The 16,418-nt window shown below is 42.7% G+C and overlaps 1 protein-coding gene across 2 annotated transcripts in view; it reads right to left on the reverse strand.

Moving 5' to 3' along the window:
- Nucleotides 1-16,418, reverse strand: part of FZD3 (frizzled class receptor 3) — a 219,642-nt gene that overhangs the window by 69,239 nt on the left and 133,985 nt on the right. Inside the window, exon 8 of one of the 2 annotated variants that reach the window (XM_080676958.1) lies at nt 9,665-9,777. The exons of the other annotated variant lie outside the window; for it this stretch is intronic. Within the exon in view, the coding sequence (XP_080533084.1) occupies nt 9,737-9,777 (41 nt within the window). The 3' untranslated portion in view covers nt 9,665-9,736. Of the gene's footprint in view, nt 1-9,664; nt 9,778-16,418 lie in introns of those variants that run through there. 2 annotated transcript variants of the gene reach the window in all.

A 16,418-nucleotide genomic window follows, 5' to 3' on the forward strand; every position in this document is an offset into this window, starting at 1 on the left:
TTATTATAACTGATACAAGTAATACCAATATGTACCATGTAATGAGCATCTACTAGGTGCCAGGTGGTATGTAGCACAGAGAGCTGTTCTGAAGAATAAATGAAATAATGCAGGTAAAGCACTTAACATAATGCTTCATCTGAGTTAAGCATCACTGATAGTTAGCTATTACTTTTTTACTATTTATATATCTTATCTCTGATCAGTAAAATGACTCATACAAGGTAGATATTAACATCCTATTGAGGATCATAAAAATGAAGTCATTTGTGAAATCACATGCCTATTAAGTAGCAGAGCTAGGAGTTGAACCAGATTTATCTGACTTCAAAGTCCGTGACCTTCCCACTGCATCACAACCTGTTTATCTGCAGCACATTCACAGGCTGGTGGCGAGCTGCTGATCTACCCAGCAGCAGCAGGCATTTATGTCCCTAGAGCCTGCCATCTTGTGACAAGAGTAGCACAGGGCTTATTCTATTCTTGCTTCAAAGTTTACGTGCCTGTTGGACCACTCAGTTCTTGTTTCCTGCCCAGGGATCCTCTCCCCCATGAGAACATTCAAGAGGACGGAGCTCAATAGGCAATTAGACCTTTTCCTGCTCAGCTATCCTATTCTGCCCACGTTTCCAGGTTTTTCTGACTCATACTTAGGTAACTTCCTGCAAGTGACACTCCCAGAATCCTACCCCTGCAGCATTCTAACAGAAAAAGTCTTTACACGTTCGTGATAACTGCAGATACTTTCTGCCACAGGTAGAAACCATTTATCTGCGTGACGTTTTTAGAGTTGTCTATAAAATGTTACTAAAGATATTGTACATAGCTTCAAAATTATATTCAAGGGAGCTCATGTGATAAATCCTTCCTTGAATTTAGATCCAGAAAAAAAAATGTCTCTCTATAATTGAATCTGTATATTTTATCTCGTCAGAAAAGAAAACCTGTTTCCTTTTATATCGTGGCTTCCAAGAAATCTAAAGCTACATTCCATGCCAAAATGTCCCATCTCAGGTGCCTGATAGGATCTATTTCTACTTCACTGCTATGACCACTTTTATGTTTTATAATTTTAAAAATAGCTAGAATATATTGTGTGTGTCTCCTATATGCCAGGCACTGTGCCTTCCCTGCTGGGCCCCTCCTTCTTAAATGGTTTCAAATGGTGCTTGTTTTACTAAACTAGTGCCTTATTTTGCAAGTTATGTTTTACCGTGCATCCTACACCTCAGGAAGCAGCAGGAGATATTGGATTTTTTTTTAAAGGGGCTTTGCCCTGGCCTGGTGGTTCAGTTGGCTGGAGCATCATCCCATACACCAAAAGGCTGGGGGTTCAATCCCTGGTTGGGGTGCATACGGCAGGCAACGGACTGATGTTTCTCTCTCACATCAAAGTTTCTCTCTCTCTCTCTCAAATCCTCAGGTGAGAATTTTAAGTGTGTGTAGTGGTTGGGGGGTGGGGGGGCTCTATTTACAGTTTGCACATAGTTGTAAAGAGCCAATGTGGCTTTCTCCTTAGAGGCCACAAGATGGGGATGTCATTCCACAAAAATCAGGGTTTTTCCACACTGCACTGTCTTCTATATCTCTTCCTTTTTCTTTGCACCTTTCTTTGTCTGCATGCATCACTCTGATCCTCCATGCAGGCATTAAGAACGCCAGGCAGTCCCCACCTTTGCTCTGTGCCAAGGGTGAGTTACAGGAGCAGGACTCCAAGCCTTCTGCATCTGTAGCCCTAGACATCGTCCTAATGAGAATCCTTGAGATCTGGGTGGCTTCCTCATTGGAATCACAACTCTCTTCAGCATTTGACACCCTGCCACTTTACCTCTTATCAGCTCCCCTCCGACTCTACCTGTTCCCCTAACACCTTTCCAGGAGACTTAACTAAGAGTTGATGTCCAAGGGTGACTGGCAGAGCGGCTAGAGTAAGGCTGGCAGACAGTTGTTACTAGACAGGAAAACTGGAAACTGGAGAGGACACTTGGCACAACACGGTCCCTCGAATATCTGAGAATGAATGAATGAATGAACTCTATCTCATCACCACTTTCCCCTAAATACCTAGACAAAGCCAGCAACCAGACACTGAATTCTAAGCACCCAAATTTCTTCAGTAATTGTAAGCCTATGAATCTGCTGTATCAAGGCTGATAAAGACGGAAAGCTTGGTTTCTCTTTCCTTAATAAGAAAACCACCTCTGTCTGTTGACCCAAAGTTTTTGCTTTGAATTCTCCCTTTGCCTGAATTTGCTCAGCGACTCTGGGAAAATCACTCCATAACTCTGGGCCTCACTGTTTTTATCTGTAAAACTGGAGACATCACTAAATGGTGTCTCTGGTACCTTCCCGCCTGACACTTCTGTGATCTGTCTCTAGGCGTCCGGCGACCATCCTTTCCTTGGGCTGGGTTTCATGAGATGTCTGTTTTACTTTTGGAATGAATTTCCTAGTCTTCCTGCTCACTAATTTATCACATGCGCCTGGACTTTGGTCATCTGTTCATAACATAAAGTTTACCATTTTAACCATTTTTAAATGTACAGTTCAGAGGCATTAAGTACATAAACGTTATTATACAAAAATCACCACCATCCATCTCCATAACTCTTTTCATCTTTCCAAACTGAACCTCTCTCCCCATTGAATAGCAACTTCCCATTCCCCTCGCCTCCTGGCCTCTGGCAACCACCATTCTACTCTTCATTTCTATGAATGTGACTATTATAAATGGAATTGTACAGTGTGTCCTTTTGTGACTGGCTGATTTCACTCAGCATGACGTCCTCAAAGTTCATCCATGTTGTAGTGGATGTCAGAATTTCTTTCCTTTTTAAGGCCGAATTGTGCCACCAGCACGGCCAAGGGTGAACCTGAGTGGGGACAGTGAAGGATTTAGAAAAGACAGACAAGAGAAGAAAGCTGGGTCTGGGTGGGACGCTGCCCTCTCTGATAAAGAGATACAGTGCCACAGCATGTAAGCTGTCTCTTTATTTTATAGCCCGATTCCACGAGGCAAAGTAAGGGTGTGGTTACAACGTTCTCATGGGTTTCAAATCTACTCAATTACATGCACCTGAATTCTATCAAGCCCACGTCACTCAGGCACTCGGACCATAGGTTCAAGCTTACAACTATAGCCTCTGTGCTGGGAGGGCTTTTCCTTCCAAGCTGGGACTTGCATGTGACTTTACCATGAGAGGACTGTGCCCTCTCCTTAGTCCGAGGCGTGAACCTGTCCAAACACTGTAGCCGCTCTCCACACTGAATAATAGTTCATTGTATGGATATAACACATTTTGTTTACCCATTCCTCCACTGATGGACACCTGAGTTGTTTCCACCTCTTGAGTATTGTGAATAATGCTGCCATGAACATTGGTGTACAAATACGTTTGAGATCCTGCTTTTACTTCTTTGGGGTATATACCCAGAGGTGGAATTGCTGGATCACATAGTAATTCTATGTTCACTATTTTGAGGAACCGCCCAGGGGTCCTCAAACTTTTTAAACAGGGGGCCAGTTCACTGTCCCTCAGACCATTGGAGGGCCGGACTATAGTTTTAAAAAAAACTATGAACAAATTCCTATGCGCACTGCGGGGCTGGGATGAGTCGGCTGCTAAGCAGGACAGGCAGCGGCACCTGGCGGGCGGGATAAACGTCCTCGGCGGGCCGCATGTGGCCCATGGGCCGTAGTTTGAGGACCCCTGCGCCACACTCTTCTGTTCAATGAGACCCTTGCAGAGACAAAGTGTTTACAGGGCACTGCGGTCTTACTGCCATGCTGACCCCTGAGAGGTGTTTTCGGAGTATAGGTTTGCCTGGAAGAGTTGTCTTGCCTCATTCTTTATTGGTGCAGGACCCACCCGCCATTCAAAACGAGTCCTGCACTAGGCACTGGACCTAGGGCTGCTCCTTAACCTGCCTCAGTATGCATGTCTGTAAAGTGGGCTAATAATACCTAATTTATAGTGTTTTTTAATAAAGGTCAGGGATGATGAACACAAAGCGCTGAGGTAAGCTTACAAAATGAAGACATGAATATTAACCTACTGGCTGCAAAGAACCGTTATGAAAACTAAATGAAATAATGTATCAGAAAGCGGAAACTGGTAATGTGTTCTGTAAATGCTAAGCCCTCATAACTTCTTTCCTAATCACTGCTACAGCCTCCTAACAGTTCTTCCTGCCACCTAGCCTCTGAAGTCTGTCCTCCACAGGCTTCGGGGTGAGCCACCTAAAGCAGCTCAGATCCTGTCACTCTGCTCCCCTCACCCTTCCCAGGCCTTCTGTGACCTGGCTCCTACCTCTCTCTTTAATCTTCTTATCTTTCCAGGCCTCACCTCTTGCCACTTTATCTCCATGATTTTGTGAATGCTATAATTAGTTAATGTTATAATTAGTATCATAATATAATAAGCAGCTTTTTAAATACTGGCACATTAAAGATGGAAGCCAACGGGGAAATATTTCTAAGTACTTTATTCCTTTCTTCCTCCAAAATAAGTTGTGTGTTTTTCATTTGAGTTCCTCATGTCTTCACAGTTCTTCTGAGAAATCCTGAGAAATATCCTAGGCCCCTAGTTGTATGGTTCTGATGACACAGCACCCAATAAGAAATCATACCCATGGCTATTTTTCATTAGGAGTGGGCTAAAGCAATGAGTCCCGTCTTGCACTCAGTAGGTATCTGCTCAAGCAATGAGTAAATTATGAGTTGCTTGTTTGTGCTAACTCCTGTAAACTCCAGTCTGTGGCTAGAGGTCAATTGTGGGGTTTGTTTTAGTTTACCTGTTTCAGAAGCAAGAACTGTGCCAGCTGTGCCTTTTTTTGAAATAATAAAGGAATTGAAAGGTTGTACAAGCAATGGACCGACAGTTTAAATTAATCCAAATGCATGGTATTTACAGTTAATGTGGGAAACATCTGATCCACTTATTTTTAGGGAGCCCATGAATTTGTCTATACATTTCTTTATATGGGTGTCAGTGTCTTTCCACATGAATCTCTTGAGGCTATGGGCTTACTGATGCTTGCAATCTACTGTGCAATGTTATCTTTAACATGTTCTTAAACTGTTCCTTTTTTAAAAAATATACTTTATTGATTTTTTACGGAGAGGAAGGGAAAGAGAGTTAGAAACATCGATGAGAGAGAAACACCGGATCAGCTGCCTCCTGCACACCCCCTACTGGGGATATGCCTGCAACCAAGGTACATGCCCTTGGCCAGAATCGAACGGGGACCCCTCAGTCTGCAGGCCAATGCTCTATCCACTGAGCCAAACCGGTTAGGGCTTAAACTGCTTCTTTTAAGCTTCAAACAGTGCCCTCTAATTCTTATGGATATTTTTTTTCTATTAAAGAGTTATTCGATTTTAGTTTCATCTTTTTCATTTATCTCCACTAACTGAGGATGTCTACTAGCTAAGACAATTTTTTTTAAAAAAATATTTTTTTATTGATTTCAGAGAGGGAAAGGGGGAGAGAAATGGAAACATCAATAATGATGGAGAATCACTGATGCTTCCTGCACACCCCTCACTGACCATGGAATCAAACCGTGACCTCCTGGTTCATAGGTCGATGCTCATCCACTGAACCACGCTGGCCAGGCAACAATTTTTTTCTTGCTTTTAATCATTTAAAGGTTTTCCTTTTTTATTCACAAATAAACAATGCATTTAAATAAATATTAATGTCAGATGTGGAAAATATTTTCCAAATAGAAAATATTATACATAATAAGCAATTCATAATTTCATATTTTGATAGAGCACTGACACTTCTGAAGGAAAGTACCCAGAGATGGAGTTAAGGACCATTAAGAAATTCTACTTAACAAAGATTTGGAATCCTAATAACTCCTAGATTCTTTCCTTGGGAATACGTGAGGTGATAATACCCATTTTAAAATAATTTGAAATAATTTTCTTATATTTGATTGCTATCTCAAGTCAAGAGGTGTGTCCAGCATTTTACATTTGGAAGGAACAATAAAGATAATTAAATCCAACCTCTTCATAACAGTAGAAATGTTTTTGGAAGCAAGCTTGCCTGATTTCCCATCTTCTGCCTTTTACTACAACTAATTTATTAATCAGAATCATGTTCACCTGAAGAATTTATCAGGCAGTGTTCCTAATTATAACCTTTATTACTAAACACTAAGAGAAACTGCTTAGATTTCACATGTAAAATCAATCGATATGAATATATTGGAATGACTATAGGGTGAGGGTTTTAAAGAAAAATATACCTTTAAAAATGTAACTTCTACATTGGAATAGAGATCGGAGTAGTCCTCTCTTCTGAGCTTTTGGAAGCGGGCAAAGGTGGCGTCACCTTAGAACTGCAGCCTGGAGCTTCCCGGTTGGGATTACCATAGACTGGCATTACCACCGAGGGGTGCTAGGGTAACAGGAAGCGAGACCGAATAGAGGGAGCCAGGCAGTGTGCCCAGAAACAAGCTGAGGAGGACAGACACCAGCGACCTCAGCTCTCCCAGCTGCTCCATATTCCAGGGCTCCCGTCTGCCAAACTTTCTGAAAAGTTCTAAGTGTGGAACCCCCAAACTAGGGTCAGCCGCGCCGGCAGGGGCTCTGGAGGGTGGCAGCAAGGAATTTTGGTAAGCAGTGTCCTGGAGAGGGGTCCTGGGTACGGAGTGTTTGGGTCCAGGAGAACTTGAGAGCACCCACTAGCTTAAATCTCAGGACGGCCTCCACCTGATAGGGTGGCGCAGCGGGACTCGTGACAGCCGCCACTCACTCAAGTACCTGGAACAGCTGGGCTCGGGACCCTCACCCACAGGGCGAAATAGGTCCCGACCGACCGACCTCTAATTTCTCCTGCGTCCTCACAACCCAGCCCGCACCAGCTCTCACACATTCTAGCCCCACTCTGGGGCTTGCTTCCGTACACAAGCTTGAAATCACCCTGGCACCAACTTCCCCAAACCAGGCTCCCCAGAGCCCCGCAGAGACCGGAGACCGGGAGAAAGGAACGCAGACAAAAGAGTTTTAAAACAGATTCCCTCCGAACAAACCTGGTTGCTCCAGCTCGAAATTTAAGCAGCTGAAGACGTTCCCGTTTGCACAACTAATAAAAGACTTCACACGCCGCTTCCAACCCCACCCCCCTACCTTGTTACAGCGCCAGGTGGAGCGGTCTCCGCTGCTGGGGAGGGCGAGACCTGAACCCTTGCTGCTGCCCGCAGGAGGGACTACGGCGGCAGCGGCGGCGGCACCGCGGCGGGCCCTGGCCCCGCCCCACACGGCCCCGCCCCCGGGACGCCCCGCCCCTCTGCAGCCCCGCCCGCACTTCGCAAACCTTTGGCGGCTCTGCCGCCCAGCCGCAGCTCCGTCGCCTTCCAACGCGGGGACTACAGAGCCCGGTGCATTGTGGGAAGCCAGAGCCTAAAACTGAGCCTGCGCTGACCCCTGGTGGGCGCAGTTCCAAAGGGCGCCCTGGCCCCCCGCCCCAACCCGCGGGGTGAACTTGCAGGAACTGGGAAAGTTGCCGCTAAGAGGGGAAGGCTGACTGCCCACTTAGGGCTACCGCAGGAAGCCAGCATTTGCTGCAAAAATAAGCCAGGTGCTTTAAAAGTGCCTGGGGCCACCTCCCACATAAGTACAAAATTAAAGCAACATTAAGACAAGGAAAAGCTTTTTAAACTAGGGGGAAAAAACTTAAAATTGTAAGACTGAATGATGTCAAGATTATGGAAAAAATCTGCACACTTACTTTTATTTCTGGTGAAACCACAGGCTCAATCTGTTAAAAGAATAATGGATTAATATGTAATAGGAAGTACTACACTATGTAATCCAGGATTTTCTCTTCTGGGTATATACCTGAAGGAAATAGTTCAAGATAAGTAAAAAAAGATAAATTATGCAAAAAATATTCATAGTGAAAAATTAGAAAATAAGAAATGACTAATAATATATGAAAGGCACGTAAATAATATTTCGCTATTTAAATAACACTATGAACATTATCCCTATGTAGAAATATTTCTATCAAATAAGATTAAATGAAAAACACAACACAAGAAAGCACATAGCCAATGTTTCCAAGTATGTGAGAATATACGTGTTGACAAATGTAAAAAGAAACTTTGGAGCAATGTAAATAGTTTAATGTGTCTTAAGATTATTTTACTGTATTTTATTTATTATTATTATTTTAAATCCTCACCCAAGGATATGTTTTTATTGATTTTTAGAGGGGGGGGGAGATGAAAGAGAGAGAGAGCAGGAGAAACATTAATGCAAGAGAAAAATATCAATTGGTTGCCTCCCATACGAGAGCCAACCGGAGATGGAACCCACCAGCTAGGTATATGCCCTGACCAGGAATCAAACCCGCAACCTTTTGGTGTACAGGATGACGCTGAGCCACCCAGACAGGGCTTAAGATTCTTTTATTTTAATTAAATATATTTTCAAACATTTCTAAGTTGTTGGGACTATTTCTAATTTTGGATGGCATTGCAATATTTCAGTTTCCCTTCTCTCGAAGTAATAAAAAAAAATTTACCTAAAAAAAGTTCTAAGGTTTTAGAGAACCATGACAGTTTTGCTTGTCAGCAAATGCTACGGGGCACAAAAGGAAAGTCTATTTATTGGACAGTGTATTAGTTTGCTAGAGCTGATGTAACAAAGCACTGCAGACTGAGTAGCAAACAACAGAAATGTGCTGTCTCACAGTTCTGGAGGCGGGAAGTCTGAGATCAACACGTTGACACGAGTGGTTCCTCTTGAGGCATGGGAAGGAAAACTCTGTTTCAGGCTGCTCTCTTGGCTTGCAGATGGCCATTGTCATGTTCACATGGTGTTCTCCCTGTATTAGTGCCTGTGTCCAATTTCGTGAAAGGCCACGGCCAGCGTGGCTTTCGGGCTCAAAGGCTTGGAGGAAGAGCTGACGTACAAAGGATACACACAAGACAAGATTAATTTTGATTTTATGGGGTGAGGCCAGGGCAAACTCTCCTTTTCCCAGCTGCTTTTATTTACTAGAATACACAATTGCCTTTTCGGAATGCAAACAGACATATCAATGGTAATGTTTATAGTAAACAGTAAGATTATCGGGTTTTGGGGGTGTTTGCTTTAGGCCATTGAGTCAGCAGTAGGTCATAAAATGCAAATTCACCCTGTGGATTTCAAAGGAGCCACTCAGCCTTCTGGTGCACTCCTCACATTCATATTAATTACTGTTGATCTTGGTTTCCAGCACAATTTCCTTCCTTTATAAGGACATCAATCACGTTGGATTAGGGGTCACCCTACTCCAGGATGACCTCATCTTAACGAGAATTACATCGGAAATGACCCTATTTTCAAATAAGGTCACATTCTGAGGCACACGGGGTTCAACCTATGAATTTTGGAGAAGTAACAGTTCAACCTATACCAGAGAACAAGAGCTTGGGATTCCAAGTGTAATCTTATGAAAATTGCACCCCTCAGATGACAAAGATAATAATCATGTACATTATGTAATCTCAAATGCATCAGAACACTAACAACTTAAACACAGTAAAACCAAACTGATGGACTTCTTTCTGGTCAAGATGGCGGCATAGGTAAATGTGGTGCTCGCCTCCTCCCACAACCACCTCAAAATTACAACTAAACTAACCCCCTGGCAATGGGCAAGGAGACACCTGACTGGTGGTGTTGCTCTTATATCAATCAGGCGCAAAGCAGATGTCCAGTCCTTAGTTCATCCTAGCTTGATGTCTGTGTCGGTGGCCAGAGCTGTTTCATGCCTGAGGCACATGAAGAAAAGAAAGAAAACAGCTTTCATTTTTTTTACAGCTGAGAAGATTAAAGCACAGAAAAGTAGCTTGCCCAAGTTCATATAGCTAATAAATGGAGGTACTGGATTTGGAACCTGGACATTGTAACTCCAGAGCCTGTGATCTATCCATTATGCAATTCCACCCCCACCCTCCCTAAGGAGGAATCAGAGGAAAACCCTGGGCCAGTACCAGGCAAACACCACATTTATGTCTTCTGCCTTCCACTTTCTGTAATGCAAAATTCATAAGAAATAAAATCAAAGTTTTTCTTCTTTAAAAAAAATTACAACTAAACTGCAGAACAACCATCATTCAGAACCATCTGAAATCTGGCTGAATGGAAGTCCTACAACTAGGGAATTCAAAAAGCAGCCACATTGCGGCTGACGTTGAAACTGAAGCTCAGAGAAAGCAACTAACTCTCTAAGGTCACAGAGATAATCTACAGAGGAGCCAGGTGCCCACCCAGCTCTGTTTCCAGAGGCTATGATCATGCTCTCAACAGGCCTTAATCTTTTCAACCCCTCTAAGTTTCAATGGTGAAAATACTATCATTTTCTAAATTGTTTTTGGGTGATTTTGGATATTTCCTTATGTTTGCCAAATTGATTACAACTTTTTTCTTTCTGTTCTTTAACACCTTTCCCGCCTTTCCAGTTGAAACCAGGGATGTCAATGAGATAAGATAGCCCAGAGGCTTCCTCTGAGTCAGATATCTGTGTCTACATCTGATGTGTCTGGCCTCCTGCAGGAAGAGCTGAAGAGACATGCCCAAATACCTGGAGGCAGAGTGGCGTCTTTTGCATTTAAACATGGGACAGAGGACATGGGTTGAGAATTGAACATGGCAGAGAGGACATGGGTTGAGAATTATAGGCAGGATTCCTGTCATTAGAAGGCACACAAATGCCCTTCTGCTAAAGAGCTCAGCTTTAGTTCAAGAGGCCGATAAGAGCCCTCTCTGCTTGGGGTGGGTGCCCTACAAGGGTGAAATCCAGTCTTCTGGAACTGAGCCAGCCTCTCCCAATTAGCCCTGCCATGTGGGTGAGATGAGAAGCTTGAAATCTTCACTGAGCCTTACCTCCTGACTTCGGAGGTGACAGGGACCCAGAGAATCTCTGGGAGAAATGAGGCCCTCCTAACACTTTTGAAGGAACCAGAAGCCCAGTCAGCAGTGAACTGATGAAACAACCACTGGCTCTCCAGAAAGAAAAGCTCTGCTCTACGGCATATGCCGATTTCTGTGGTGTAAATACTCCCATCATTAGCTGACTTCCAACTACCACAAGAGGTCACTGCGGACAGCGTTGGGGCTGCAGCACACCTCCAAGCCCAGGTAATTGTTTAACAGTCCAAGTGGGAAGGCTGTGGGCAGGAAGCCATATCTGGGAGCACCCAGTGAGAAGCAGACAGAAGGGGCATCCTGATGGGTTAGGAGCAGAGCCTCCCTCTGGATAGCAGTGTTCGGAGGGCATGGCAGTGGGGTGACCCAGGCAGAATCAGGGTCCACACGCAGCCTCCGGGGCAGTGGAGATGGGGATCGGGCAAGAGGAAGTGAATTCTTCCCGAGGCAACAGAAGCTTGTCCAGCCTGGGTAAGAGAACAGGTAGGTAGCTTCAGCATACAGGTGAGGTAATCAGAATGTTTCTCAAACTGGATGGAAACACTGCTCTTTCATGTCCCTTATCAGGACATCCTCCCGAGAATAGGGATTCTCCTGAGAAGACCTTGCCTGGAAGAGAGTTTCCAGGGTTCACACACATGATTCTTGTCACTGAGCTAAATCCCACATGGGCTCTGTCCCAGGTTAGGGACATGGCGTCAGGCTGAGCACACTGGAGAACAGACGTGGGCTCCTGTTAGAACAGGTAACGCTTGTGCAAAGGCAGGGAACAAAACCAAGACAAGTCGGTGGGTCTCCTGTGACTTAAACTGGATATTAGGGCCCCTAGTAAATGGTGCAGGTAGTCCCCCCTTATGCATGGAGGATACATTCCAAGACCCCCAAGTGGATGCCTGAAACCACATATAGTACTGAACCCTATATACACTATGTTGTTTTTTTTTTCCTGGACACACATATCTATGATACAGTTTAATTTATAAATTGGGCACAATAAAGAGACTAAGAATAATAATTAATAATAAAATAGAACAATTATAGCAATATATATAATAAAAGTTATTGTACTGTACTTACACCTTTTTTTAAAAAAAAAAATCCTCACCCCAGGATATGTTTTTATTGATTTTAGGGAGAGAGAGAGAAACATCGATGTGTGAGAGAAACATCAAATGTACACACCCTCACTGGGGATTGAACCCCCAAACTGGGTATGTTCCCTGACCAGGAATCAAACCCACAACCTTTTAGTGTAAGATGACACTCTATCCAACTGAGCCACCCAGCCAGATAAAGAAAAGGTGGGATAGTGGGGATGCCCACATGCAATTTTATTCCATGTGCTTTTAAATGAGCATAAGCGACATAGCATACGGAATGCAAACAAAGCTGTTCAATCAAGCATATGTTAAATGCCATGATCTGACTTTGGTCAAACCCAGCTCATTGCTGTTATTCTGCTTCCTAAGAAACAGTCACTGAAAAGCTCTTTGATTTTCTGCCCCTGTCCCAAAGCTTTGAGGCCTTGTATTGAATTCTGTCAGCATGCACTGGGAAGTTGTAAGATATTCCAATTTACACACTCTGAAGTCCCCGTATGACTCTAGGCAAAGGCTATCCCCAAGCAAAATTAGAAAGTAAACAGCCAGCATCTTCTTCCTGTGTCTTTTCCTTCCAGACACTGGGTAGGAATCAATAAGGGTAGAATTTGCCAAAACCGGTTTGGCTCAGTGGATAGAGCGTTGGCCTGCGGACTGAAGGTCCCGGGTTTGATTCTGGTCAAGGGCATGTACCTTGGTTGCGGGCACATCCCCAGTGGGAGGTGTGCAGGAGGCAGCTGATTGATGTTTCTCTCTCATATATGTTTCTAGCTCTCTATCCCTTTTCCTTCCTCTCTGTAAAATATCAATAAAATATATTTAAAAAAAAAAATAAGGGTAGAATTTTAGGCGTGAGTGGAAAAGGAAATTTTTCGATGTGGCAGTCTTGCCACTCCTCCAATCACAGCATCAAGACACACCACATACTCAGCTTGGCTGAAAGGCCAGTCCTGCCTGGACAGGTCCTCTCAGGACGGAGGCACTCTGACAGGAATTGGGCTTTGAAAGATTGTCCTACTTCCTGAAGTTGAGCTAACTAGGCATCCTGTGCTACCTCGATACAGCCTGAGTAAAAAGGGTTTGAGATGAGAAAAGTGGATGTGGCTACAAGAAGGAAGCAAAAGGGTACCTTGGGGAATAAGCCTGGAAATCAATTACCCCTTCCCCTCAATTTCCTCAGCTAGTGAGAGAAACAACAGCAAGTTCTAAGATAAACTCTGAGGAGCCACTAGACCAGGGGTGGGCAAACTTTTTGACTCGAGGGCCACAATGGGTTCTTAAACTGGACCGGAGGGCTGGAACAAAAGCATGGATGGAGTGTTTGTGTGAACTAATATAAATTCAAAGTAAATATCATTACATAAAAGGGTACGGTCTTTTTTTTTTTTTTATTTCAATAGTTTTATTCATTTCAAACATTTTAACAAGAAGAATGTAAACACTAATTATTATAATTTGAAACTTCAAAAAATGGAGGAATCATAGCACAATAACATACCTTATATTGAAGATGGCAAAGGCAAAATAAAATTGCCTAACAAAGGAAAGGTACAAAAGCCTTTCAAATTAAACTTAAATATAATAAAATAATTTAAAACTAAAACAAATAGAAAAGAACAAAATGTGTAAACAGTAAATTAATCATTTTCTTTAGTGCAACTTCCAAATTATGCCCGGGATATAGATGTAGATGGCAATGTAGACTGGGTTGAAAGGTTTTTGGTCTTTAAAACATCAACTTCAGTGGGAACAGTGTTGTTGGTCTCCTTTTTAGCTAATGCTCTGATACTGTACTCTCCAGGGGTGTGTCTCCCTACATCACCACGATAACGTGTCTACGCATTCCCAGGGTGATGTCGGGGGACGCGTCCGCGGGCATTACAAGGAGCCTCTGGAAGATTGAGAGGTTGTTCCTTCTACTGAATGGGCGGATATAAATCCGCCCACTCAGAAGAAGGAGCTGCGGCCGTGTTTCCCGACGTTGCCATGTTATCACTGCTGCTGGTGAAGGAGCGGAGGGGAGAGCAAGAGAACCCTCTGCTCTTTCGGCTCTGCGGGCCGGATAGAACAGCCGAACGGGCCGGATCCAGCCCGCGGGCCATAGTTTGCCCATGGCTGCACTAGATAGTGAGGTCACCGGGTCATTCTTGGGAGCCCTCATGTATTCCTAGGTCCCTCTCCATATCTAAGTCCACACTGGGTGCATAACTGGTGATGAATTCACTTACAAAGGAAAGCTCTAAGGCATTCAGACATTAGCCTTGTGCAGAAATTTTGAAGAGCATAAGATTTGCCTTTTACTTCTGACTGCGTCTCACTCCTCTCTGTGGGGCTTCCGTCTCCCTGTCTCAGTTACTGATTCTTTTAAAAAAATATATATATTATTGATTTTTTTCCAGAGAGGAAGGGAGAGGGATAGAGAGTTAGAAACATCGATGACAGAGAAACATCGATCAGCTGCCTCCTGCACACCCCCTACTGGGGATGTGCCCACAACCAAGTTACATGCCCTTGACTGGAATTGAACCTGGGACCCTTCAGTCTGCAGGCCGATGCTCTATCCACTGAGCCAAACCGGTTAGGGCTCAGTTACTGACTCTTAATCTCTTACAACTTCCCTATTTCCTTCCACATAAAATTATCTTTACCTGTTTATTGAAAGGATCTTATATATTCACTAGAGGCCCGATGCACAAAATTTGTGCAAGGGTAGGCCCTTGCAGCCCCAGCTGCCTTGCAACCCCACCCCCCACCCACTGGTCATTCAGAAAGGTCATTCTGCCGTCCGGTCTAATTAGCATATTAGCTCTTTATTATATAGGATTATACTAAGGTATGAATGATTGAAAATAGCATATTATTCTGACTTTTGCAAGAATAGTTACATTTTCTAAAGTAATAATCTCATCAGTAATTACTTCAGCAATAATTTCAAAATGTTACATCAAATCAATAATCCAATGTAATATTTTTAAAAATCCAAGAGATGGATAAAGATATATCATGCTAAAACTAATCAAGAGAACACTAGAGTAGCTATATGACTTTCAGGCAAAATGGAGTTTGGACTTCAGAGCAAGGAAAATCATCAGGGATAAAGAGGGGCATTATATAATGATAAACATATTGATAAAACGGTCAGTTCTTCAAGAACACATAATAATCCTTAACGTTTATACACTTAACAACAGAGTGTCAAAGTATGAGGCAAAATTGATAGAACTGCAAAGAGAAATTGATGACTCCACTATTGTAGTTGGATACTTCAACAGCTCTCTATCAGCAATGGACAGATGCAGCAGGCAGAAAATCAGTAGGCTATAGTTAATCTCAACAATACCATCAATCAACCAGATATAATTGACATCTATTGACTATTTCACTCAACAATAGAATATACATTCTCCTCAAGCTCACACATGAAGTAGTCAGTCACCACAATAGACCACATTCTGGGCCATAAACAAATCTTAACAATTAAAAAAAAAAATTGAAACCATACAAAGTATGCTCTCGAAGCACAATGAAATTAAACTAGAAATTAATAACAAAAAGATAGCTGGAAAATCCAAAAATATTTGGAGGTTATACTACACACTTTTAAATAATACATAGGTTGAAGAAGTCTCAAGAGAAATTTGAAAGTATTTTTAACTAAATGAAAATGAACATACAACTTATCAGAATTTATAGAAAGCAGTGCTAGAGGGAATTTATAATATTGAAGGCATATTTTAGAAAAGAAAAAAAAATATTAAAACTAGTAATATAAGTTTCCATCTTAGGAAATCCAAAAAGAAGAGCAAATTAAATCCAAAGTAAGCAGAAGAAATGTCAAAAGTTAGAGCAGAAATCAATGAAACTGAAAACAGGAAATGAATAGAGAAAACAACACCAAAAGCTGATTTATTTTTATTTTTGGTTTTGTTCTTTATTATACTTCTTAGAAAACTTTCTTTTCTATGTTTGTTTTCTTAAATAGAACCAAAAGCTGATTTTAAACAAGTAAATAAGGAGAGTTGACTTTGGGTGGTAGGCACATGGTGCAATGTACAGATCTTCAACGTAGAAACCCACACCTGAAACCTATATGTTCATGTTGACCAATGTCACCCCAATAAATTTAATAAATTTTTAAAAAATCAATAAAATGGATAAACCTCTGGTCAAGATAACCGAGAAAAAAAAGAAGAAAAAGTCCTAGCCGGTTTGGCTCAGTGATTAGAGCGTCAGCCTGCCCACTGAAGGGTCACAGGTTCAGTTTCGGTCAAGGGCATGTACTTCGGTTGCAGGCAGGCTCAATTACCAGCCCCAGCTGTAGGAGGCAACCAATTGATGTGTCTCTCTGACATCGATGTTTCTTTCTCTCTGTCTCTTCCACTCTA

The sequence above is a fragment of the Plecotus auritus genome (genome assembly GCF_963455305.1).
Source record: "Plecotus auritus genome assembly, chromosome: 6".
In the NCBI taxonomy this organism is placed as follows: domain Eukaryota; kingdom Metazoa; phylum Chordata; class Mammalia; order Chiroptera; family Vespertilionidae; genus Plecotus; species Plecotus auritus.